Consider the following 26,861-nt stretch of genomic DNA (forward strand, 5'->3'; position numbering starts at 1 on the left):
TGGTATAAAATAAAACCAGCCAGGGGAGTGAAATGACTACTTCATCCACTAGTCCACCTGTTTTCACTAATTTCTCACATTTTGAGCTTCGTTTGTAGGAAGATCTGCTTCCCAAAATGCAACTACTAGACATTTCCTCTCCAATCTCAACCCGTGTTTACCTGGAGCACTAATGAGCCCTGCCTTGGTGTCTTTAAACAAACATGTTATTCCCTGAAGCTACCAGTTGGTCATCGTAAAACCAAACCAGGTGTTTTGTTTTTGAGCTCTCAAACTTGACTTCAACCTGAACTTGAAACTTTGGAAAGCACCTGAAATGTACCAAAGTCAACACTCTCTGTTCTTGCTCTCTTACCTGTGGTTAGTGTTTTTTTTTTTTAAATCAGCGTCTGCGGATCCAGAGGTGGACTAAAAAGAACCGACCCGATGACTCGGCCCACCAGGTGCGTGTCCGTTTGTGTGTAAATGTGTGCGACAGCGAGTCCTCGTGCGCCCTGCTACCTGCTGCCCTTCCTCCAGACTGCCCTGACGGGAGGATCCCACAAGGTTTTAAACCGAGCCAGTCGTCTGTGACACACACAAAAAGGCGCAGAGGGACCACCTGAGGGGGGTCAAGGGCCACCGCTACGAGACGCCTGATTGGCTGAAAGTTTCAGCCAATTGGAGGCACCGTAATTAAAGACAGGAAGAGAGAGAAGGCGGGAGGCCTCGGATTAGAGATGGAGACGTGGTAAATGGGGGTGAAAGAAGTTGCCTCAAGTGTTTTGTTTTTCAATTGAAGACACCTAATAGTTGCTAATTATCCTTTTAAATGTTACAAATCAGACTCTTGATCTGTTTTCGGGACACAAACAACAACTCCTGAAAACAGAAACTACAAAGGGACAGAGGAAAGTAAACGCAAGGAAGTAATGAAGGGGAGTCGAGGTGCCACATAAGCACTTCTCAGACCTCACTGAGGGCCAAACCACAGCTTCTGTCTCACTGTGAACACACACAACACGCAGGCACAGCTGGTCCACACATGAGGAATTTGATAATCTACAGTTTCCTCCTGAGTTTGACTGTGTTCAGGCACGCCGGCCTCGTAAGACACTCAGGTACACACCGGCTTTAGTGGAAAAGCTATAGAGCCGTGATGCATGGTGCAATATCACCACATCTGACTGGATCTGCCTGTAATTCAGTTACAACGTTCAGCAGTGTTATGAGGTTTACGTTCGGACCAGGTTTGCAGGTGGTTTTTATTAGTTTATGCAGAATTTTCACTTACAAAAAAACAACTTTTTTTTGCACTAAAAGTGATTTAACCCAAAATTAATCATGTTTTTCTGGAGAAAATTAGTTTTGAGAGGAAGTATTTTGGGATGTATTAAATCTAGGAAACTCTTCCATATGAAAACTGTCCGTTATGCAAAATTCATTCAAGCACAAAGACTGAACTACGAGTATTTTGTGTACTTTTGGGATTTTTACGCACACTTTTTAAACTTCCTTTCCACCTAAAACTGCACGAAAACTTTATTTCAAATGTGTTTTCTTAGTTTGCAAAATGTATATTAATGGCTAAATATGCAATAAAGCTTTTGGGGTAAAGTTGCTGATTAAAACACTAATAATCACTAAGAGCTGCAGCACCTTATTTCCTATGTGGTGCATCATATTTACACTCTAAAGTTTCCACAATGTAGGAAAAATAAGTAGCGTCCACGGCATGCTTGACAACAATGAGCTGCATTTCACAGATGCAGTTATTTGACTCTGATGATTCATTAGTGGCCAAAATGTTAGTTTGCTGCTGCGTTAAATATTATGTGTGATCAAGGGAGCAATTTCAGAAGCTGCCTGTGATTTGATCGGCAGGAAAAGTTAAAAACCCACAACATGTCTTCATGTTTTGATCACTGACTGTATATAAAAGATGGGCACAGCGTCCGAGACATCCAACAACTTCGAAAGTAAAAAGGTACTCCCACCCTAAAGTATACCCCGCTTTATCATCAGTTTTACTCTAAACAGGAGTATAATTGACAAAATAAACACCATGGTGTATTAAAGGAGACTTTAACCTAGCAGTTGAGACCATAAACTCATAAGAAAATGTTTACTGAGGTAACAAATCAAGGGAGAATAAGGCCATTTTCTCAGCTTCTGGTTGCAAAAAAAATAAAAAATCTCTACCAGAGTCGCCCCCTGCTGGCTGTAAGAAAAAAAAAATCCACGTTTAGGTTTCCTCTGCAATGGCATTGTCTCAGTTGCATTCAAACTGCATGAAACAATCCGTACTTGAGCTGTAGTACACACTTATAGCAAAAATAGAGTATGCAGTATAGAGTGTGGCCTGTTTTCGATTCAAATGTTTTGCTGCATTCTGATGATCTTGTTTCAAACAATCTTCCAACCACTTTAAACTGGTTAATCCCAAAAACTATTAGGTTTTGCAACTTGACTTTCACTCAGTGACCTGTAGCTTTGAGCTTCCTGTAACTTTTAGTGAACTTATAAGGTAACAGTTCCTTGTTTTCCACCGTCTGTACTTTAAATACTGAGATGAGTTACATGTGTGCCATTGAGAATAGTTCAAAATGCACTTTTCATTGTGCTCCACTGCGCACATAAAATATTTGACATACTGGTTCCATCCATCCATCCATTATCTATACACCACTTAATCCTCACTAGGGTCGCGGTGGGGCTGGAGCCTATCCCAGCTGACTTAGGGCGAAGGCAGGGGACACCTGGACAGGTCACCAGTCTATCACAGGGCTACACTTAGAGACAGACAACCAAGCACACTCACATACTGGTTGCTGCTGTTATAGATGGTTCCACACCGTGTTGCACCAAATTCTCTGTGAAAGCCGCATTTTTGGTTGTTTTTAGACACGGTTTAAAAGTATAGTACCTTCATGTTTATAACGGTGTGGTTGAAGACAACAGTTTCTGAACTTTACAGGCCCCAGAGGCCACACACACACTGATAGGCCTACGCAGACATAACGGCACAACAACACAGCACCTACCAACTACATCTGATAGCAATTGAATACGGGCTAGTAGCAGAATAAATCAATGTAATCTCCATCTAAAGTGTAGTACTGACTAAACATAGAGTGTGTAGGAGTGGTAGCTTTTTAACAATCCTGGCTACAATAGAGTATTTCTCTTCACTTTTATATTTTATTCGATTCTGTAAATCACACCACAACCCCCACAACCACAAATCCAAGAAACTTGCAGGTTATGGATCATCAACTAAACGCGGACTTTGTGTCCTGAGTTTGTCCTTAAGGCGGTGCTGCTCTCCAGACTTGTGTCCGAAATCAATCCCTGGTTCACGACTTCCTAATAAAATGAGCAGTAAATTGAAATGAGCTAATCATCATTATTTTGTCTTTATTTTTGTCAGCTACCGAGTCATGCTTCGGGCATTTTTGGCATCTGTAAAATGCAGCGTATTGCACTGTGGGACGGGTAGCAGACGGTTTTCTCATTCCATTGACGACAAATAAATTTGCACACTCAGAATGTGGACACTCCAGTAAATTGGCAGACATTAAATGTAGAGCGGTGTACTGTAAAGCGAGCAGGGACACGGGCTCGGTGCGGTTTTGGTATTCGTGTTGCCTGAGGGGGAGGCATCGCTTTAAAAATCCAGATTAGATGAAAGACTTGACTGCTTGATGTGCACTGATGCTTATCTGTGGCGATTTAAAATAAGTATACGTGCAGTGTTCCTGTATATATATGCACCAGTAGAACTTTGTCTGAAGAGTATCTGACTGGAACTTGATGCAGCTTAAGGTTGATCATAGTACTAAGTGTACTTGGCCTGTCGACCACAAAAGAGACCATCATCAGTCATCAACCTCTCCGATGCCCTTGTGGCAGAATAGGAGCAAATCCCTGCAACCGCTTTCCAGAATCTTGTTAAAAACCTTCCCAGTGGAAGCTGTTAAAGCAGCAGATTAATGCTGATGGTTTTGGTCAACGATCACATTTGGATGTAATTTTTGGGTGGCCACACTTTTTTTTTTTTACAAGTCTCTTTTGGTTTCTGTGGGAAGTCCTGCAACATCTACATCACTTTAAAGTAAATGTGTGGTTTTTAAAGCATTGCTGCAGTTTTAGTAGGTGTACGTGGCCTCATCTCTGAGTTTTTTTCCCTCTGTTTAGGATGCCCGACAGTCTCTGGCTCAATTATTGCCCATCGATGTTTTACTACCCGGCTCTGCACCTGAACGCTCCGTATTTTTCCAACGTTTCCACATTTTTTTCAGCCCCTTTCCTGTCCCATCGCGCCCCGACTCAACATTTAGCGGTCACGTTAACGCTCCATCTCGTATGTAATTACGTTCGCTAACAGGTGTTTCGCGGAGCCCCCAAACCTACAATCCAGCCGGGAGCAGATTCGAACACGACGACGCCAAAACCATACTCATAATTTTCTCTGAAGTTGGAATGTAAGGGATTCTCAGAATTCACAGACACCTGGTTCACCATGACAGCTTTCTTTTTTTTTGTGGAAAACAAAAAGGCTTTATTTCAGTATGGTGCCGAGTGACTTATACAAGAGAGGCTGTACAAATAAAAGAGAAGGTGCAGCGAGAATAAGACGGTTTTCTTCATTTCTTCTATGTACATGTTGACAGAATCACGCAGGTGTTGAGACGCTGTCATCACTGCAGGTCGTCGTCATCGAACAGATCCTCAAAGTCTGCAGACGGGAAAATACAAAAGACAGACGAGAAGAGAACAACGGGGTTAAACTTCATTCAGCTGTTTCCACGGCGCTCCTGCATTCTCAGCTTGTTATATTATATTTAATGACTTCAAACTTCTCCCAACATATGCTGGCGTGTGGGCACTTTTATCCAGCGTGTTCTTTACTTTGTTTGCACTTCAAATGTGGTCAAGCTGTCATGTGCCACCCACAGAAGTTAGCATTCATCCCTCTGAAAATGACAAGGAACAATTTTCACACTGGGAAGCAAAAGATAATAATAAAAAACAAGATCAAATGCAAAACTGTGCTTTCTTCTCTCGCTCCGAAACATTCATTTTACAGCACAATGAGGTGACTGGTTCAGGCTTCACAGATGTGAATATTTGCTGCCGTCTATGATTTAATATCTTTGGGATTTGGGCTCCGGTTCGGACGAAGTAAATCATTTGATACGTCAACTTAGATAAATTGTGAGGGCAACTTCCAGACGATTTATAGCCCAAAGGATGGTTCTATTAATCAATGAAATATTGGACAGGCAAATCAATAATGAAGGTAATCGTTAGTAACAGCCCCACAGGTGACAAAGAGTCTATTCAAGTCTGTAGGAGCTGCCAAAATAAAAACAGGGCGGCAGCGAGGCTCCTCTGCTTTTCACTGCTACAGATGGTTTTATTAGAAGACTTTACGAGGCTCCCTTCGCTCTGGGACTTTTTTAGTGCACCTTGACTCGAGCATCAGCTTTTTAAAGAGCCCGTAATATGCACAATTACAGGTTCATAATTACATTTTTGGGGTCTACGAGATTATGTTTACATGCTTTAATGTTCAAAAAACACATTTTCCTCAGACTGCACATCGTTGCTGCGCCTCTTTTACGCTTCGTCTGAAATTTTAGCTTTAAGGCCCGCCTCCTGGAGAGCTGTGATTGGTCAGCTGGGCTGACAAAAGTGATGAAACGTTGGTTAGATACTGCAGGTCTATGAGTAGTGGGATGTGTTTCCAGCAAGGTAATAACGGTGGACTGGAAGGCAGCAGCTGGTGTGACGTTATGCAAATGTGTTGCATGTTGATGTCAATAAGTAACGGAAGAAAAGTCGAACTTCAAACGAGGTGTTTCAGGCATGTAAGCGAGCGTTTTCTGCAGGAGAGAATAACCCTGCTTGCCGTGGACTTTTTACATGCACATAAACACTGTAACACACTAAATGAAAGTGAAAAAAACTGAATACGGGCTCTTTAAAAAAAAGCCAAAATGTGCCGACGTTCAGTAACGGACCTATCAGAAAATATATTTTTATTTCAACATAACTAACTCATTATTGGAAAAACTAAATGGTTGCCTGGCTACATGATGTCTCGTCCACATCTGGTGATCACAACACCAGATGTTGTAGAGTTGGCTGCTTTAACAGAACCTTTGGGGGAGGAAACAATGCCGTGGTTTTGATGTTTACCGTCACTACTGACCAGTGGGAGGGAGTCACCTAAAAACCTCGCAATATAAAAATGGGGGCTTTCGCTTCAAACAAAGAAAACGTTTTGTCTTTCCTGTAATTATGGGGGGAATTTTCCAAAAACACATGGTTGAACTGTCACCGAACATACAAGTGGAAATACATTCGACACAACACAAAATGATTTGAGTAGCAGAAACAATCTAGGAGGTGTCTGTCTGTTGCAAATTGTGTTTGGTCCCTGATTGCGATGTCAGTTCTTGGCCTCAATGATCTGTTTGTGCACAGCAGTTACATAATTCATGTCTTCCTATACACCAGACTCCCCCTCGGCTCATATAGACTTTTTTTTTTTTTTTTACTTCAGACATCCTTGTGTGAAAAGCTGCGAGCTTGTGGTTGATGTAAACTGCACGCTGACCTTTCAAGCTGTCTGCCCTGATTACAGGACATCTGCACGAACATAGAACGCACTGAAATATTCTTAATAAACTAAAACTCTTCTTCAACCATTTAAATAGCTAATATAGTAGAACTGTATAAAGATTAGTCAGGCACAAAATTTGTCAAAAATGCCCAAAAAGCTGAGCCTGATTCGGCACACCAGGCGTAAGAAATGCTGTCCGATGTCCAGGAACATGACATTGCTGTGTTTGCGGTAATTGGGACAGCTTGCCCTTTGGTTACCCGTAACTACCTGCACATTTAAGAAGTGTAGGAACATAGCAGGAGAGCCACAGCAGCACGGGGGAATGTGAGCGTGCCGTATCACAAAAAAAAAAAAATCGTGTGCGTTTCACACTGTTGAGTTGACCTTATGCTGTCATGCCTAGAGAGCCCCGTTAAAGGGCGACGTGTCACTGAAATCAAACAGTGGTTCTGCATTATCACCCTCTATGACAGACAGGAGCTCAACTCACTGACCTCTGATTAAAAAAAAAAGTAGAGCTTCTGAGATAGCCCTGCATAAAGAATTTTATTCTTTCATGTATTGTCTAGAAAAATATAGAGGGAATGGGCTAATCAGATCCAATAATCAGTATTTTTCTAATTAATCTTTTTTTTTTCCCCTTTTGAACTGATTACTGATAAAACAAAATCATTTGAAAAACTGCGTTCAGATGCAGCCGTCTTTTTTTTCGGTTCTAAATATCAGTTATTGGTCGTCGAATGCTAATAATCAGGATCAGCCCTGAGAAAAACACATCGGCTGAAGTGAACTGGACTCATCCTGACTAGCAGTGAAGAGGAGTTAAACATATTTGAATGACTGACAAAATATCCCAATTCGAAAAAACTCGGCTGCTGACGAATCTCTTGTGCCTCGTCGTTCTTTAATTACCAACTGTCGCTGGTTAAAATGACAGACATCGGATCAGATTAGATTAAAATCAGACGGCAGATTAGATCAGATGGAAACCTAATTAATTCTGTAACAGCGGAAACAAAAAAGTTTGGCTGTTTTTGGTGAATGAATAAAAGGCACATCAGTCTGTGACAGCGCTGCAGAACCACATGTGTGTTTTTGACTCTTTTCTAGAGAAAACCACCGACCGATCGGCTCGTGACGATTTAAAAATGAATATGATGAACTTTATCGCTCTGAATCAGGGGGCTGCGCGTTAGTACCGAAGGCTACGGCTGTTAGATATGGAGCTAATTAACATCTTGCATTTTTTTTGCTGCTGCTGCTCATCTCGTTTTTCAGGTTGGAGGTTGCGAACATTAATTAGGCTGCTGTTAAAGAGGGAAGTGTCTGAGTTGTGGCTATTTCAGCATTTAGGTTTGAAAGTAACTATATTAAATGAAGGATTTGAATTCAAGAAAATGCTGTCATCTCAAGTTGGAGGTTGGTTGTGTTATTTTGGACGCATGCTCATTACGTGTATTAGCTGTCTATTTCTGACTGAAACTTGGTGTTACAATACTTCGAGGGCATACAGTATGAGCAAGCGGGGCCGTCGTGGGACTCGGTTTTAGCAGCGTTAACACCCACGGTGAAGGAGTGCCTGCGTATATGTGTGTGTGGGTTTTAAAGCAGCTGACTGGCGAGGTGTCCCGCTGAGTTTCAGTCTGACACCAGCTATAAAAACTCACTTTACCAGCCTCCTCTTCTCTCGTTTTTTTTTTCTGCCTCTCTCTCTCTTTTTTTTTTTTAACAATCAGCTCTTTTCTTTCTAGGTCATGTGCTGCTGAGCCAAAATTGTTCTGCCGGGAGCCAGTGCTGCAAGACGGAAAACAGATTAGCTTAGTGTTTCTGCGCGTCTTCCGCGCCCGTGTTTACGTGCGCCTGCACATAAACTGGTGTTTACAGGGGGAGCGACAGGAGTTTTCTGAGAGTTAACGTTGGAAGACAATGTGGTTGAAGGAAGGAATAATGGATCATACTCCACTTTCCATGCAGTCTGCCAGTAACCTGTTGTCTCCTCTACAGTCGTTCATATTACTGAAACAATACTGGCACATCTTGACTTTATTAATGTTCGTGAACGCAATATTTGGCACGTTATAAAGTATCCGTCCATCCCTTTATCATTGAAGGAACTTCCTCGTTGCATGTGAACGCGGTCTTTCATGTCTAAAATCTCTAAAGTCTGCGTACAAAGGAGGGCAAGGAAGCAAACGGTTCACGTACTTTAACTACCTACAGACACAGGAGGATGTTTTTCTTGCTTGCTCACACTTCTGATATGTTCATTAAGTGGACAAAGCAGAACGTTGTTGCCATGTGGCTTAATCACATTTGTCTGAATCATGAGACAACTGAGGGAATCCAAGCTGCTATTGTCTAAGTTTTCTCCTCAATGTCGGCAGCTGGATGCTTAAGCTACTCTGTACAGTCGGTGCAGATTGAATCAGTCAGACAGAGAGGCAGAAATCGGCGCCTTACCGTTAAAGAAATCTGAGTGCACTGCTTTTTCATTGGCTGCCAGGTCCATTAGCAGGCCGCTGCTGCCTCCTGCCTGTTAACACACAACAGTACAACCAGTTTTTTACTACAGCAGAGCACATACACGCACAGCATTACAATGATTATAGATAATAGGGTGATTAATAATCAATTAGGGTACAAATTAAGAAAAGAAATGAGAGGATGGACTGTTATTTCTCATGACTGCTACTCACTAGAGAGCATTACGACTGGGAGGTAAAAACTTGTAATTGCATATTGTATGCTATAAATTCAATCTAAGACTGATTATGATCTGCTGTCAGCATTGGATAACAGCAACACTGTGGAAGAGTTTTAGGTTTGAACAAATCAAACACGGTGTTGATGAGAGGCAGTTGATCACTAAAATATTCCCGATTTATGTTGTGGTGCTAAAAACTGCAGCGAAAAACAGTTACAGATACTCATTTGACCTGACAACCTCAGTACACCATATTGTTATTTTTTTAATTTTTAGAAAGACTGATGGAACAATTTCGATAAGTGCTTTACAATAAAACAGGTTGCATGAGTTGATTAAAAAAAATAAAATTGTAGATGAAAAGCAGGTGCCCTTCTCACGGAGTTGATTAACAATAAGACCAGAAAATCTCTAATTAGTCCAGGAAGGGACTCTAACTAAAGTCATTCACACAAGTTCACTTGTAGCCTTCCCCCCTTGTGCTCAAAAATGTATTACTTTAAATCACAAGCATATTTCATCATTTTATGAAAAAGTCGGGCTTTGACTCCTGCCTGTTTTTCCCCAAATAACTTGAAGATACTCCAGTCACGTCGGATGGATAAGTCCATGACTACCTGGATCTGTTTGTCATTTTTCACAGTTCAGAGGTCTGCCTCCTGCACACACTTTTAGAGTTAAGGAGTGTATTTCTTGTGCCACCAGTTGGGTTGTTCATGAGCTAAAGTGTGGTTTGTTGTGTGTGGGGAAGGAAAAGCAACAAAGGAAAATTCAGATTTCATGACCCCAAGAGCAGGAAACAGGATTTAACTTCCCCTGAAGCCAAACATTTTCTAAAACACGACCACACAGTTTCCAGTTTCGTCTTCAAGGCACTAAAAGAGTGAATTGTAGTAACTAAAGTGGTATTTGGACATGCAGCTTTTGAAACTGGCAGAATTTTAGACACAAATGTCATCTCGTGGATTGACTTAAGAGCTAGATTTGATATATTTTCCTACAAGCTCAGTTTAACTGGTGTCATTTAGCTCTGACACATTGTTGGGACGTTTCTTAGTCCTTCTGGCTGGTCTGACTCCACTGCAGGTGATATAGACTTGGGCTTGATTACTGAACGCTGTAATCATCCAATAGGAAGCCTTGTGTGAGATGTGGGAACATGCATATAAGGTTTTTCAGCACACTATTCTAGTTTGGCTCATGAGCTGAATGGTGGAGCTGTGTGAATAAGAATGAAATTAAAGGGTTAGTCTGTAGCTTTTGGAAGCAGTGAAAAGCTTTAAAGACTATATTAAGGAGTTGAGGTGCTTCTGATACGACCCAAATACGACAGAAATGTAAAAAGACACGTCATGCCGATTCACTCCAAACATTCCCACACTTTCAACCCGATGTACACAAAGCTAGCCTCAAACATTTAAACGCTAGCGTTATATTTAAACGCTTTCAAGCTAGCTAGCGTTAGCATGTTGGGACGACTGTGTTATTTTAGCTCCAAACTTCAGAAACCAACCTCGTCTAGATCCACGTAGGGACCCGCTCCCTCTGGAAACATCTCGTCCACCGCAGGCTTCATTCTGCTCCGCTAAAAGTTCAGTAGTAGGTCGTTGATGTGACGTTTGTAGCTCGCTAGGCTAACTAGCTGGCCGGTGCTCGTAAACAAACAGAGTATGTGCGACGCTAATTTGTGCCCGGCTTTCGCTGCGAGCTTGTGACAACAGTTCCGGTCCCCTCCTCCAATGACACCGCGAAACAAATTGGGAAATAATAGTAATATTACCAACATTAAACATTTAATGTTATGAGTTCATGTAAATTAAAAACCTCGTAGCAGCTAGAACAAATTTCTGTTGCCAATTAATTACTAAATGAAAAAAAAAGGTATTTACTCCACTTGAACTCTGTCTTGCCAGAAACATTTAGAAATATTATACACATATAAAATAAAATTCCGCCGGAAAAATATCCTTGAAATTGATTTTTTAGAGGCTGTACACTTTGAGAAATTACTACTACTGCATAAGCAACATGTGTGACTGCAACTTACCAGAATTTTCTAGAATATTCTTGAAAACAATTTCTTGGTAAATTTTGTTATTCCCTTGAAATCATCTTTATTTTATTTTAACAAAACAAATGTAGGGAAAACAAAGGTTTCAGGAGAAAGAATCTAGATTAAAGGAGAAAAAGTAAAATAATTTGAGATCTTTACATACTTGTAAAATGTTTTATTTATTTGAAACACATTACATGAAGATATTATACAAACCTATGATATGGCTATTTACTCTAATTGTGTTCTCTAGATATGACCATGCTACAAACTGTGGTATAGTTGAGAAAAGAAAAAGAAAAAAAGCTTAAGTGTGTGCACTCCCATCACTTCATATAATTTCTTGCACATTTTCCTCATTTTACATATAATTCCATTTTTTCCTCATAATCTTCCCTTTCTTTTAAAGTAAGAAATGACTCTCTTTATTTATTCAAGACATCAGATTCCCTTTTCTTTCCACCATCTACCAACTTCTTCCGCTCTGCTCAGTGTTCGTGCCCTTGGTTGCTCTCGTATCCCAGGGTGTCCCCGAGGTGCTGGTGGGCGAAGAAGGCCCGGGCCATCTCGTTGATGTGGTTGTAGGCTCCGATGGATCGGAAGTATTCGATGTAGTTCCAGAAGTCGGAGGTGGAGTAGGGCCAGTAGGGAACAGCTGGAGGTTCTGAAAGACATGCAGGTTATCAGACAAGGACGGGCCACAGTTTAAATAGATAATCAGTGTTGAGACAGAGCTGACAGTATCATGAGATTTTCAGCATTTCACACACGTGATTTGTTGATGTTTTGCAATTGAGCTGACTTTTTGGTCTCTGACTGTTATAGTTTCAGTAGTTAAGTCAGGAAAATGGATTTTAAGTCTTGTTGAGGAGTGTTTTAACACTTAAAGCAAGTGTCATTTAAATGTAATGGCAATACATGAGAGGTATTATCTTGGTGAAAAGAGAGCAAGAACAACATTTTCTACACAAGAGAAGATGAACCATGACTCCAATTTTTTTTAAATTAGAAATATTGCTGTTATTATTTATCTCAGAAATGCAAGGGTTCATATCTCACAGAGAAGTTGCTCACTGATAAACTGAATATTAAATTCCTTAATTCATAAATTCGTGAAGTTCATTTGGCATTGTATTTAAATCATATTTAAATGCACATGTAGTTTCCATTAATATGTGAGCGTTGATGGACCTACTGCAGATTATTTAATACTCATTTGACAAAAATGACTTGCTCAACTTGCTGCCATTTATTAATTTGCACTTCAGATGCACATTTTTGACAATTATTAGATGTTACAAGGCCATATATTCCTGTCATCAGGATGAGTCCTGAGCTCCATCACGGCTGTTGGGATGTTTTTATTTGTTGATATTTCATGTCAAGTGATTTTTTTTTTGTTTTTTGTCTCAAATCCAACCCAGCATCTCATCTGCTGGTGTTTAGCATCTCTAAATTCAAACGTAGGCTTCTGTATGTAGAAATATTTTGCTTATCAGTTTTGAAATCCCAATTTAACCCCTGGGTCTTGTATTTACATTCTATCTACAGCAGCTTTATGAGTTATTACAAAAAGTTTTGATGCAAACTATAAAAGGAAAACTTTTGTCACAGGGCTGAAGTAAAGCAAACATGAAGCAAGTTGAGTTCATTCACTTCTAAAAGAAGATTAGAATATTATTTATATCAAACAGTACCTCCTTCTGGGATGACTCTGGCCTCTGTGAGGAGGAGGAGAGAGGAAGAGGAAAAAAATAAGTTAACATTGCCAGCATTCCATGCCTTTCCATGCACAAAGACGGGATTCAGGTCCGGAAAACTGAGCTTTCTCCCAGAGGACTGCAGGGATACCTGCTCCCTCCTCAAATATTATTACTGTCCACACACACCGACACACAGATGAACAGTCTGAACCAGAAGGAATTCATCGTGCAGACAGAGTCGTCTTTGTACACAAAACAAATGCTCTCCTATAGATGCTGTCACATGTCAGGATTCAGCACTGTTTTGATAAACAGCTCTACATGCACATACATCGGACTTGGTCTTATAATCTGTAACTGTATAAATAAACTGCAGCCACAACATGCCAGCTCATTTCTTTGAGTGAACAAAAATACAGAACTATTATTATTATTTAGAGAATAAAAAGTAGAAACTCACCGCTAAGATGACAAGCAAAGAGGCCGAGGAGAACGCTGAGCCACACCAACAGCTTCATCTTGAGCTCCTACATGAACAAAATATTCCCATCATGCTCCAAGTTTTTTAGTCTTTGCAAAAATCTCTCATTCAGAAATGATTATAAAGTAAAAACTAAAGTGAATGCATATCAAACTTTTTATAAATTTTCTTGAGAACAAAGTCAAATTCTGCAGATGTTTACCTGTAAATGGTTTGTGACGCCGTGCAGAAAGATGCTGCTGCTCATCTGCTGGTTAACTGTGGTCTGTGGTGTCGGAGGAGGAAGAACCAGCCGACCTGCAGCTAACACACACACACACACACACACATACACACACACACACACACACACGCCTGGCCCAGCTTACACTGTGGACTTTATTTACTCAGAAGTTTCCAGCTGGTATAAAATGTGTTTTTCTTGTTGCACTCGCTGCTTAAAGAACACATCTTCTAAGGGATTATTCAAAAATCCTGATTTGTTCTGATGTGTTTTTCATAACAAGGTTTAAATTCAGAAAGTTTCTCCAAACCACTCAGCAGAGTGTGTCGTCATTATTTACTCTGTATTTCAGTATCAAATGTGCCTGTTTACTTCTGCTTCCTTTCTAATCCTCCTCCTGTTAATGGAGTTTAATAGTTAAAGCGAAGAAATGAAACTAAACCATTAGTTTTATTTGTGCTGATCATGGAGTGAAATCAAGTTAACTCTTGTTATTCAGCAGCTTGACCTTGGCAGAATTCATTTTTTCTCCAAATTGATCTATTTAACAAAATACACAGAATGCATACAGATAAACATGATTCTGTACAGATACGTTATGCAGGAAATGTTAAGTCGGCATTTAAATTCAGTTTAAACAGTCCAACAAATAATTTGATGAAGCAGTAAAGCAGGTTGTGTACATATGAATACACATCTGCATTATCAACTTCTTAAATATGTGCTCAAAGATGGAACTTTTCACAACGACCTCAATTTTTTCATTCATATTTCAACTTACCCGTGATCATGAAATGGTCAACTGATGGATAATGTGCAAATAATTGGATTTTAATATCTTGTAAGTTTGCATGGCTGCTCCCTCAGCCAGGTCTCTCCTGGTTAAATATTTTTATTCATATTATTAAGAGAAAAAAAAGCCCAACTTGCACTTTCTAGGCGGTTAAATGTGCCTAAAGACGTCGGCTCACCATTTCAGAAATCATGTAAATGACAACAGTTATCAAAGAAATCAAGAAATTGAGAAAATCACCTGCAGAATGATAAAAATGTTCCTTAGTCTAAGACGTAAATAACAGCTTTCTTCACTGTTGGAGACGAGGAATAAACAGATTTTCAATAAAATTTTATTTAAATGACACTTTTTATTCTCTACATCTAATTATTACTGCGTAACACGAAAACAAAATTGACCAAACCACTTTTTTTTTTTTTTTAAATGCATCTTTAATATACACAGGACACTCCCAAGTTCCTATTTTTTCCACCAAAAACTTGCTTGTTTCACGTTGTAAATAATACAAGATACACGACAAGACAAAGTAAAACAATATATTCAGTTGGTAACACTGCTACGCTCAGTAAATAATAGATTTCTGTGGGTGTGTGAGTTCACTTCACCTTTCGTCTTTTACACACTGAGCAGCTACTGCAGGATTAAAATATAAAAATATATTTTAAAATGATCTTTGTATATCAAACATTATGGCTGCTGTGAGGATTCAGAAGAGGTCGTTCTGCACACAGCACGACACCTTCTTCAACGACAAAGTCTCCATCAGCTCCTAGTTGTCCTTGCAGCCCCTCTGGTCTGTGGCCTTCATCCTGTAAAGGTCGATCCCCTCGTTCATCAGCAGCTCTCTGGCGTAACTCACCGTCTCGTAAGGCAGGAAACGCGACCGCCCCAGGATCCAGGCGTAGTCGACGTGGAACAGACGGAGGATGTCGATGCAGGAGTAGACGACGGCCAAGCTGGTGTAGTCGGTGGTCAGAATCAAGTACGGGCTGTAGGGGGTAACTGGGACAAGAGGTCACAGATACAGAGGGGAAGACGTTTTCTAAAGCAGTTTAGATATTCATTTATTTAATAAATCATCGCTGGTAACACTGCACTGGATCCCTGAATCAAATGGAGCTGAGTTAAGGTCAGTTTAGGTCTGGCCTACATCACAAATGCTGCCTTATTTCCCATCATGAGCCCTTAATTCCTCCACTGCTGGCTTTCCGGCTAACAGAAAACTGGAGATGCATCTATATTCTGGCTGTGAAATAACCAATCCAAACATACTATAGAGGTAGGCTTTGCTGAAAGTAAAAACTTAAAAACTTATTTTTTTCACTTAGCTTTATTCTAGTACCTCCTACTACAAAAGATGAGAGGCCATTCTACTTTTACCTGCGAGCTTTTTAAAGTTACTGCTTTGACTTTTTTGTATTTTACTTCTGCTCTACTTTTTAACGGTAAAGCACTTTGAGCTGCAGGTGTTGCATGAAAAGTTACTTGCAAGTATTGTAAAATGAATGCAATATATCAAACTGCAATGACTCGTATAATAATAAAACCAGTAAAACGTGCATCTGTCACTTTTGATCTGTGATGAAAACTCATTAAAATAATTTTAAAAATCTTGTTGCTTTTACTTCTATTGCTCAAAATTAAATTGTAGTCAAATTAGTTAAGCTTTTTGTTGACAAGAATTCACAAAAAAGATTCGGAAATGTGTGAAATCAACTGGACAAAGGTTTTTTCCCTTTGTCTTCCATAAAGCTTTGACTGGTGAAGAACACTTTCTTTAACAGGAGTCACAAGTGTCCTGATGGCCTCCCTCACTAGTCTCTCTGTCACTCTGCCTAGTTTTGGCAGCTTTAAATGTTTTTTTTAATGATGGGTTTAATTCATTCTACGGGATATTCAGCGAATTAAAAATCTTCTTGTATCAATCCTCTGACTTATGATTTTTAATGACTTTTTCACAGAGTTGCTCGGAGGGTTCTTAGTCTTCATGCTGTAGTTTATATCCAGGAGTACTGATTCACCAGTGACTGGACCTTCCAGATAAAGGTGTCTTTATACCACAATGACACTGAGACACATTCACTGCACTCAGATGATCTCAATTTTACTAACAGAGTGGCCTTTAGCACCACCTGGCTACACCTGTGTTGAACAAGGTGAGTCACTTTGAACGGGTTGAAAAGTTATGAGATCACCTTTTTCACATTTTAACTAATTGACATCACTTTGAGGAAATCTGTTTTCACTTTGACATGAAATTGTCTTTTTTTTTTGTTAAATTTTTGTCAAAAAAGCAAAAATAAATTAAGATTTAATGTTGAAAAGCAGGAAAGTTGCTCCTCTGTTGAAGAATGTTACGTAAACCATTCAGGTTGCTGGTTAAATAAGAGCAGAAGAGTGTCATCAGCATAGTGATGATGTCAAACAGCACCTGTGTGAAGTTCCAACATGCTCACAATCACTCGTCCTGCAGATTTAGTCATAAATTAAAGTAATGGACAGATGTTGTATAACACAAATGTAATGGCACAAAAGGAAAAGTCAGCTGATCACCAAGCTCAGCAATTTCACAGCAATCTATCAGTAGCTGTTGACCTATTTCAATCTCACCCAAAGTGGACTGCCGAGAACCATGAGACATAAACCTCATCAGCTGTACCAGTGATGTAACGTCTTAAGTGGGTTAAGAAGGACAAAAACATCTGCTGAGATCCAGAAGGACGAGAATAAACACTGATGCAAGGCTCTCAGAAAGACGGACTCATTGTCAGCGACATTACAAATCGACTGACGCCACTGTGTCATCCTGTATCAGCCCATGTTCATGTCATTCTGAAGGCATCTAACTGGGATAAGTTCAGATGAGGTCAGCGAAGACAGAAACATCAGCTACACGTGATGCAAACTGATTTGTTTTCTGCACTTTTGTTTGGTTTTGTGATAGTTTTAAAAAAAGAAAAAGCAAGATAAAAGTTAAAAACTAAAAAATCCACAACAAAGCAGAACAAAAAAGAAGAGCAAGACGTTCTAGGAAGATAATAGAAACATCAAGAAGATAAGGATGATGGACTTACAGTATGAGAAGCTGACTCCAAGTCTGGCTGGTTCTCGCATGTCGTGAACCACTGCTGTTCCCTCTGCTGTCCTCGTCTTGTTCTTACTGAGACACACATGCAAAAACAGGAACATTTTTAATTCAACTGACTACACACAACAGGAATCACAAAGACAGAACCCCTCATCTGAGCCTTTTACAGAAGAAGGCTAGCAGTTTCCCTTTGTTTCCAGTCTTTATGCTAAGCTAAGCTAATGGCACCAATCTAATCTGTAGTTGAGCACACAAGAAAAACTGAATTTGCAAAGAAAAGATGAACTGCTTTCATTCTAAAGCAGATCATCTGACACTGAACATCTGATCAAACACAAAACAGAGTAAATAAACAATCAGAACCCGTCAGTACTCACTAGAACTGAGCGTTCAGCACCCGGATGGTTCCGTCTTTCCTGACGGAATAGTTCGCCTCGATGCACTTTCCTCTCGCGAAGGAAGCGGGGAGCTTCTCGATCTCATACCACCTGCCCAGGTACTGTTAACGGAGACAGACGGTTCATTCTGTGCAGCTCACCGTGTGCTGTTTGTGCACATGTACGCTTGTAGACGTGCTACCTGTTGGAGGTTGAAGCTGGGCTGCAACTTGGGAGTAGGACAGGCGCCCCAGTGATATGTCTGAGCCGAGATCAGAGGCAGCAGCAGGAGGAGAAGGTAGACGGCAGACATCGTTTCTTCAGGACAATCACAGAAACTAAAGAAGAACGTTTGCAGATGATGGGTGATGCTGCTATTTTAGTATGAAGCCTTCAGCGGTGCACACTGAGTCAGCTTTGGCTGCAGCTGAAGACAACAAATTTGAAACTGAAAAAAGAATCTGCAGTCGGAAAGTAGCTGTAGCTGCTTCTCATGGTTGTTTGAAGCCACCTGCTTGAAGCTACATTAGCAGCAACTAGCTTTGACACACCGGCAAACAGGTAGCAGTCGGGTTGCATTGTGGGTAATGTAGGCAGCAGGTCTTCACATGGAAAAAGTGGAATAAAAAGAACAATATTCCTGCTTCTGTTGCAGCGGAGCACCAGCTTAAAGAAATAATACACGACACACCAGCAAATAACTAACTAATTTAAATCCTTTTTCATGTTGTTTAGAAATAATGGACAATAACAATGAAGCTGTCAATAAATAATAAGGTTTCAAAAAGTCTGTCAATAACGAGTCAAAGTTAGGAGTTTATTTTAAGATTAATTAAGATGTATAAATAAATGCCTCATTCAGTAATTTCCAGAAACATCCAGAAGACATGACCTCTTAGGCTTATAGGCCTTGTTACACCCTACATGTATCTGCAATTGTTCAGTCTTTACTCTAATTTTAAATAAACTGCAGGTGCAAAGTCCAGTAACAAGTCTTGTAACTAGTCTGGAATCTCAGAGAAAACAAACAGCAACCAGGCTGCACTGTGACTCATAGAGGCAGCAGGTTTTAACATGGAAAAGGTTAAATAATCATAAAAGATGACCTTTCTGGTTCTGCTGCAGTGGAGCATTCTTCAAGAAAAAATAAGAATATTTCAGCAACTGATCAAACGTAACAAACCATGTAGCTCTAAATAAAAATGTAAACAGTTGAATTCATGAGAGATATGTGTTATGCCAGATTTCTATGGTGATATTTGTTAAATATTAGCTTCATTTTTAGTTAAAATAAATTTTTGCTGGAACAAAGAGAAATTTATTGATACTTTTCAGACGCAAAACTTTTCCAATTTATATAATTTGTGGACATTTTTCACCATATTGAAGATCACAACCAACAGGCCTGAATGTGTTTGATTGCCGGACATGATAGTTCCAGATGAAGAGTTCAACCGTGCAGTGAACACACGTTCTTATGCAACTCAGTGCACAGAAAAGAAGTTTGCGTGCCTGAAATTGTTTAGCTTCTATTGTCCCTTACAGACATGGTCGAGTGGGAGTTGTTGGCTTTGTGACATGAGATAGCAGAGAGAAAACTCCCTCTACTTTTGTGTCTGTGTACATCACATGTCGCCACACTTGTTCTGCAGGTTTCACACATGCTGCCTGTTCACAGCATTGTATAACAGTTATATTAACAGCCTGTATTTACTAGTTTTGAAAAGAAAAAAATCAGCATATTGTAATGGAAAAAGCTGTGTAAATGACCACAGTAAATGCAGATAGTAGCAGATGATAACAAGTGGAGAACAAGTGGCAGAAAATAATAAGTTTTGACAAAAGCTGTATATTAATAATATTAATTCTACAGAAACATCTGAGCCCTCACAGTGCAGTCAGAGTGTGAATGCCATCAGCTGTGAGGGAGGGTGTCCTACCTGGGATGGGTGATGCTCTCAGGTGAAGCTCTCGGGATCCACTGAGCGTCTCGAGCGCTCTCTGCACAAACACAGGCTCGCGTTCACGTTACGTCACGAGGCAGCTCGTTAGTTAATTGTGATCATGCGCACATTCCCACCACGTGAAAGCGCTGACACCGGGATACGACACAAATATATTTATTCATGCAGCTCGCACTGACTTAATGCTGTTTTAATTTGCTTTATTGCAACCATTTAAAAAATAATACAAAAATTAAAATGTTTAATGGTTTATAAGCGCACGTGAAGCTCATCAGATCACGTTTTATGATTTATGAAATTTCCATTTTTCTTAAGGTTGCTATTTAGGGAGATACACCGCATTCACGAAGCAGAAAAAAACAGCAAAACTTAGATTCTAATATTGCGTTTAAAGTCTTCAATGCGTAATTAGTACATGTTACCATGGAAACTATGAGTTGTGCTCACAGTGGACTGCATAACGAGCCCAGTTTTTCTTTTTTTGTAGCTTATATTTTCCATATTTAAATAACATAATCACGCCGAATTGGTTATTAACGACTCATTTTTGCTTTGCAGCATTCACTTTATCCACAACTGTCACTGAATTACTTTGATATTTGAGAAATCCTAAAAAGTGGTTTATTCTCAGGCGAGTTCTGCAGGAGTTCCCATTCCTGCCTCATTTGTCAATAAGTAGCTGCAATATAGTCGTACGAGTTAAGGACGGCTTTTTTTCTTTCTTTCTTTTGTACAGTAGGAAGGGTGAGATTTTATGTTTGTATCAACTTCTAAGTCCACTGAAATGTAAATTTGTTACTGCAAATGAGCGTCAAGATATCATTGCTGTCTACAGGGAATTCCTGATGAAGCCAGCAGATGGCGCTAAAGTGAAGAAATACTTCACACATACAGCAGGCTTTAAATAATTCCTGTATTATTGATGTGTAGTGTTCTGTCAATAAACTATCATGAATATTTTAAGTCTTTCGATTACAGTCCAGTTGCTGAGTTAGGAGCCTAATGGGAAAGAATACTGCTGGAGAACATATACTTCAGTTATATTTCTTTGTAAACGATACACAATGTAATTAAAATGTTAATAGAAAGCCTCATTTAGTCATTTAAATATATTCATCTACTATTGTTTCAATTCTTTATTTCGATTTCAAATAAATTGTAGGTGCGAAAATCTGTAAAAAGGCTACAAACTACTACAAACGCATACTGTGTGGTGGTACGATGACTACTTACAGGGTTGAATAGTGACAGGAAATTGAGTTTTGTCACAAAATTGCCAAATCCATAAATTTAAACCAGAAAACACATTTCTAATCATTTAACTCCTGCTGCCATCTGTCAATTCTGTAGTTTTATTTAAACTGAAATATAGATTTTGCTCGCTTGTGATCTGCTAAATACGGTAAAAACACACAACGAAACTATTTTGCACTCCAGTGACTCTCATCATAATTTAAACCAGACTTTCTCGTATTTCAAAATGATGGAAATATGCAAATACAGAGTGTGAAGCGTGTGGCTTTATCAATTAAAAACAAGACGAATGTGCCACGAATAACTCAGTATTCTGGCAAAGACTTAACCTAAATCATCCTGGTGTCTATTATTCTTCCCAGATGTTTCTACGGATGAAACAATGAGACCAAACAGACACGACGATCTAATAAAGATTATTTATTTCCAGTGTTTGTTGATGGGGGGGTTGGGGGGGGCGTCACACCCATGTTTTGCTGTACACAGGCGAGATGTTCACTGTTGGGCAAACATTGTCTCATGCAGTTCCAAAGATAAATCTGTTGAGTTTTTCCTTTTTCTCCCACATTTTTTTAAGCGCCCATGCATTTTACTGCACTTTAAAAACACAGAGGGGGGGGAAAAAACATGAATTATCGAAACATAAACATCGACATAAAGTTGATGTTGCTATGAGTTTAACTAAGAACAAGAAAAAATCTGGAATGCCTGTGAGGTTATTCTTTCCTAAAAACAAACGTTCTCATCTGGACAACTGTCTATAAAACAACAGTTTAAAAAAAAAAAAGAAAAATAAAAGAGGCACTTCTTTTTCTTCTTGAGATAAAAACAATATGTAAAAACTTTTTTTTTTTTTTTTGGACTACAACTGGACAAAGTTTGGAAATAAAAACTACTGTACCAAGCATTACATACTATAGTATCAGCATTTCATTATTGTTTTTCAGTCTTTTATTTGATAAAACTATAATAATCCTCCAGTCCCTCAAGCTAATATCTGGCTGTTGTGACTGTACTGTGAAAAAAACAACAACATAGAAACTTCCCACAGCACCCAGCTCAGAAAGCAGCCCTCACTTATTTCCACGTACTTCAAGTACAGGCGAACAACAACAAAAAAAACAACAAATACATATTGTTTTGAAAAAGACAGTATTGTCACAAGCAACTAGTGTTAGTCCAAAAAGAGTAATACATTCTTCATACCGCTTAGAAGAGGAAGAACCGAACCATGATTCCTTTAAAAAAAGAAGAAGAAAAAAAAAAGGCTTCCTCTTGCGTTCCTCAGTAATACTCAAGTTGACCCTTTTATTAGTGCTGTAAAACAATCCTCGTTTCTCATCATGTCAACTGCAAAGTTCTTGCGTTAGTAGAGTTCGATCCTGCAGGAGACTGTTTTGTTTCCTTGTCTGTTCCAGTATGGCCAGCAAGCCAGCGGAGTTACACACATAAACATCTCTTCAGCATTATTCCAGTAACAATCATGAGAGCCTATACACAGTATGTACAGTAGATACATAAAGTATACTTTGTAGAAAAAATATTGTGCAGTAACCGTAGCTAAAATACCCACATTCGTACATTTACACATTCATCCTGGTTTTGTTTCCCGCCCCCTCCCGCGCACACTTCCGGACAAGACCACACTCTTGCCGTTTCACAGATACTGGTAGAACCGTGAGCGGACAACTTGTGCTCCAGAGAGTTTGTGTGGGTGAGCGTCTGCCCCGAGGGAGGCTTTGTTTTTGCCCTGCAGCCCGCTACCGTTCAGCTGCTCTCCCGCGATTGGCTGAGCGCCCGGGGAGGCCGGAGGTGGAGGTGTTTCATGGGCGGCATCCTGCGCTTCCGGATGGTCGTCCTCGGGGACGGCTTTGGGCGCGACCTCGCCGCTCGACTCGGAGCCTCGGCACCGCTCTCTGGCGATCCAGTCCCGGATGGAGAAGTCCTGAGAGGAGCATCTGGGCTTGAGGCGGTCCAGAGCAGAGAGTTCGGCCGCCTGGTCCACGCCGCCCTGCTCCCTCCAGTCGTTGATGACCGCCAGCTCTGCGAAGTCTCTCTGGCCGCCCATGGTGTGCCTTCGGCGGATGTTCTTCTTCTTACCGCGAGCGTCGGGAGCTCGGTTCTTCTGGGCGAACATGTCGTCGGCGGATGTTCGTAACCTGAACTTGAGCCGCTCGGTGATCTTGAGGTGCCAGGCTGGCTCGGGACGCTCCGACTCGCTGCGTGAAGACGAGCTGAGGCTGCTGGTGGATCGCCCTTTCTTCATCACCTCCAGCACTCGAGACAAGCGAGTGGAAGACTCCGCCCTGCCTTCGCCGCGCTCCCCGCTCCCAGCAGCACCCTCCACTGAAGATTCACTGTCTGTTTTCTGTCTCAGGGACCACCTTCTGGAGAGGGTGTCGCACTCGATCATCCTGTGCGACGGGAAAAGGCGCCGTGTTTCCAGTTTTGGCGTGGTGCTCCCCTCGGCGGCACCTCCGCCTCTCGGCTCGGTCTTCTCCTGGTTCTGCTCGGGGCAGGGCGTGGACTGGCTGCTGCCACCTCCAGGAGCAAACACCGGGAAGTCGCTCTCGCTGTCCGTCTCCATGGGTCGCCCCTCGCTAATGAGCTCGCTGCGTTCGTCGTCTGCCTCCTCTCCGCCCTGCAGCTCCGGGCTCAGTGCGCTGGACTCTGCTCCGGTCAGGAAGGTGATGGAGGAGGTGGTGGAGTAGTCGGAGGTGATGGAGCTCACCTCTGCTCCGGCCGACGCCCCTGCACCTGCTCCCAATCCGACACATGCAGGAAGATCAGGGGAGGCTCCCACGGTCCACTTTTTAGGTCTCGATCGTGGCACTGACGCTCCAGAGCTCATCGTCCCGAGGTCAGAGGTGTTTTCATCCAGCTGGGACGGAGGATCGGACAGGGAGGACTTCCCCTGAGGAGCTGCTTGGTAGCTGATGTTGGGAGAGGCGGAGATATTCGGGGATGGGGAGGGGGACGGGTGTCTGGACGGAGTCTTCTCCTTCAAGAATAAGGAGTTTCTGTGCTCTCTCTTGGCTTTAGGTGTGAGCTCCACAGTTCTGCCGTTCTCTTTCCTCTCTTCTGCCCGTGCTTGTTGCTTTGCGTTGGGTTTGGCGTTGGGGCTGGGGCGAGTCTCGCTCTGCGCCTCAGTCTGGTGGTTCGGCTTCTGGCCGGGGATTTCCTTCTTGGGGAACACAGCATCCAGATCGTCATCTGAGCTGCTAGGCTGCGGCTTCTCCTTTGACTTCTTTCTTTTGCGGCTGGCTGCAGCAAAGATGGAGGAGACCAGGAGCTCTCGGCTGCACTGATCCTTCCCTGAGCCCCAGGAACCCTGCAGAAAGGACAGGGACAAAAAGAGAGGAAGCAGAAGAACACCAAAATGAGTGATACTGAGAAACACAAAGAAGGAGACCAACAAAAAAAACCCTTCACCCCTGCCTGGAAACTTAAGTCTGTACTCCACCTGCTCCCAGGAAGCACCACAAACCAGAGAAGTGGACAGAAAGAGGAACATTAGCGACGACATTAACAGGGAGCACATTATTGTTTCCATGCTGGAAGCAAAAGCAGGAGAGGCGGCAGCACAGCATGAACCGAAGCATCCCCGCGAAGAGCCTGAACGCTGCCATGACTGGTGATAAAGCTGAAGAGGAGCAGCCAGATAACAGCAGTGCAATGATGAAAAGCACCTGTTTGGGTTTTTTTGTACCTCATAACAAGCTAATGCATTCTCCTGAGCTTTGAGTATCAAGTTTAATGCGTCACTCTATGAAAGATTTTTTTTTTTTTTAAAGGTGAACTTTAGACATGAAAGGCTGCATGTACAGGTTCCACCAAATTACAAGCATGTTTTTTTCTTTTACAAATCTCTTTCTGTATCTACTCATGCAAATAGTTTTGTTTTTATTTGTCTAGTTTTTGAGGCATCGAACCCTGAGAATGTTTTGCGTCCTCACTAATATTATGAATAGATTTTGGGGTCACAGCACTGAGAAGTAAGAAACAAAGAGGTTTGTGGGTTATCTGGAGTAAAAAGCGTCTAACACAACAGAAGAAAGAAGCCAATCATCTGCTTTATAACTGCTGAACATCCAGCCAATCATGTTGTTGCACTCATGCAAGCTTGGTGCTGTAAAAGTGCGTACGCTGCGTAGAAGCTAGGCACTACTGCAATACTTATGGTACATCATCTTTGTTATTTCTGAGCGATATTTAGCACAAGAATAAACATTTACCTTTATCTTAAGAGGCCACCTGGAGAAGGGCTGCCGCAATTAGTCAACATAATTAAGGATGTCGGCATCAGTATTTTAAACCAACGCATGGTTTCATTATTTTCTAGAATGCTTCAGTTCATTGTCATTGTTTTTTTTTCTCTCTTGCTGAATGAGAGTTCGACTCTGTTCAGTGTAAAAGTTTGAAAGACCCAAAGCTTCACAAGTATGAAAGTACTGAGAATGACCACAGAACAAAAAGATGGTTCGTATTACACAGTAGCACAATGCACGGACACCTGAAGACAAAACATACAGGTGATTCTCTGGAAGGCGCATCGCCAGAAAAGGCAAAACTGCAATTAGTCTTGTCTGTCCGTAAAGCTGACAACCCCAAAATGAAATGAATGACTTGATATTTTTCAATCTAATCGTCAAGATTAATCAAAAAATAGTGGCGCAGCAGAAAACAATGGTGCTTGTTGTTGTTGTCGAGTTTAATTAATCAGCGTCAAGCTTCACCTAACAGCATCTATCCCAGAGTACATACTTCCACTCCCCCTAAAAATATGCCCTTGAAAGAGGTCCACACTGAAAGAGGTCAGAAAACTCACACTAATCAACAAATTAGGTTGTTTCCGACTGCAGGATCTTCCACATTAGTACATTTTGGATAGTCTGATGTAAACTTTACAACAAAACAGTGTTCACAATGTCTTGTTGAGGCTAAATGATGATGTTAAGGTCAATTTAAGAACCAAAATCCAACACTGCACTATTGTATAAATGGGGAAATTGCAGATGTATCACAAATTAAAGTGCATTTCATTGTTTGTGATGGAGGCAGAATAAAGGGATACCTCAAAAGCTGAGCACAAGCAACCAAAACTATTTGCGCTGCTAGATACCACTTGTGATTTGGGTGAAACGACTGTTTGATTTACAGGGTAAGCTTGTTTGTCGCTGGTCTCTTCCTACCTCCTGTTCTCCTACACTATCAGTGGCCACTGAGACACTGGACACACACACTCACCTTTGATTTAGCTGAGTCACTAGTCGGTGAATCTGCAGGTAAAAGAGAAAAGAGAGACATGTTAGATGGCTGTAAATCCCAGACGAACACATGTAGGAGGAGGTGCAACATGAGGGGGAATGAACCAGAGAGAAAAAAAAAGGAGAAGAGAGAACCATGTTGATGAGAGGAAGCATGAGAAGTGTGAGAACATCGGATGAGGCCGACGACAGGTGAGCACACACATGAGCAGACGACAGGCCATGCTGCACACAGGGACAGATGAGCTCTATGTTACACTCAGCTCCACGTCTACCCGACATGTGAAACTCCTCCCAACTCTGACACTGTCAATGTCCAAGTCGAATGCAGGACTACA

General features: G+C 41.1%; 4 protein-coding genes across 8 annotated transcripts in view; all 4 read right to left on the reverse strand.

Annotated features, from left to right (window-relative positions):
* Positions 1-4,513: 4,513 nt before the first annotated feature.
* Positions 4,514-11,008, reverse strand: cops9 (COP9 signalosome subunit 9). Its single transcript, XM_008294088.1, has 3 exons — positions 10,831-11,008; positions 9,074-9,146; positions 4,514-4,717 (listed from the first exon to the last, which is right to left on the reverse strand). Exons 1-3 carry the CDS (start codon positions 10,891-10,893, stop codon positions 4,680-4,682), a joined length of 174 nt encoding a protein of 57 aa, XP_008292310.1. The 5' UTR covers positions 10,894-11,008; the 3' UTR covers positions 4,514-4,679.
* A 566-nt stretch (positions 11,009-11,574) lies between these two features.
* Positions 11,575-13,815, reverse strand: otos (otospiralin). Its single transcript, XM_008294089.1, has 4 exons — positions 13,757-13,815; positions 13,534-13,600; positions 13,068-13,091; positions 11,575-12,034 (listed from the first exon to the last, which is right to left on the reverse strand). Exons 1-4 carry the CDS (start codon positions 13,799-13,801, stop codon positions 11,859-11,861), a joined length of 312 nt encoding a protein of 103 aa, XP_008292311.1. The 5' UTR covers positions 13,802-13,815; the 3' UTR covers positions 11,575-11,858.
* Positions 13,816-14,979: 1,164 nt separating this feature from the next.
* On the reverse strand, positions 14,980-20,033 carry apodb (apolipoprotein Db). The gene is made up of 5 exons (XM_008294090.1): positions 19,979-20,033; positions 18,241-18,376; positions 18,039-18,160; positions 17,648-17,733; positions 14,980-15,575 (listed from the first exon to the last, which is right to left on the reverse strand). Exons 2-5 carry the CDS (start codon positions 18,349-18,351, stop codon positions 15,343-15,345), a joined length of 552 nt encoding a protein of 183 aa, XP_008292312.1. The 5' UTR covers positions 18,352-18,376; positions 19,979-20,033; the 3' UTR covers positions 14,980-15,342.
* Positions 20,034-21,660: 1,627 nt separating this feature from the next.
* The window catches only part of arhgap21a (Rho GTPase activating protein 21a), an 89,040-nt gene continuing 83,839 nt past the window's right edge, over positions 21,661-26,861 (reverse strand). For all 5 annotated transcript variants that reach the window (XM_008294093.1, XM_008294092.1, XM_008294091.1 and 2 more), the window contains 2 exons: positions 26,504-26,535; positions 21,661-24,587 (listed from right to left, as the gene is read on the reverse strand). In XM_008294093.1, coding sequence (XP_008292315.1) covers positions 22,914-24,587; positions 26,504-26,535 — 1,706 coding nt within the window. In that variant the 3' untranslated portion in view covers positions 21,661-22,913. The remainder of the gene's footprint in view (positions 24,588-26,503; positions 26,536-26,861) is intronic.

The sequence above is a fragment of the Stegastes partitus genome, unplaced genomic scaffold (genome assembly GCF_000690725.1).
Source record: "Stegastes partitus isolate 25-593 unplaced genomic scaffold, Stegastes_partitus-1.0.2 Scaffold938, whole genome shotgun sequence".
Taxonomy (NCBI): Eukaryota; Metazoa; Chordata; class Actinopteri; family Pomacentridae; genus Stegastes; species Stegastes partitus.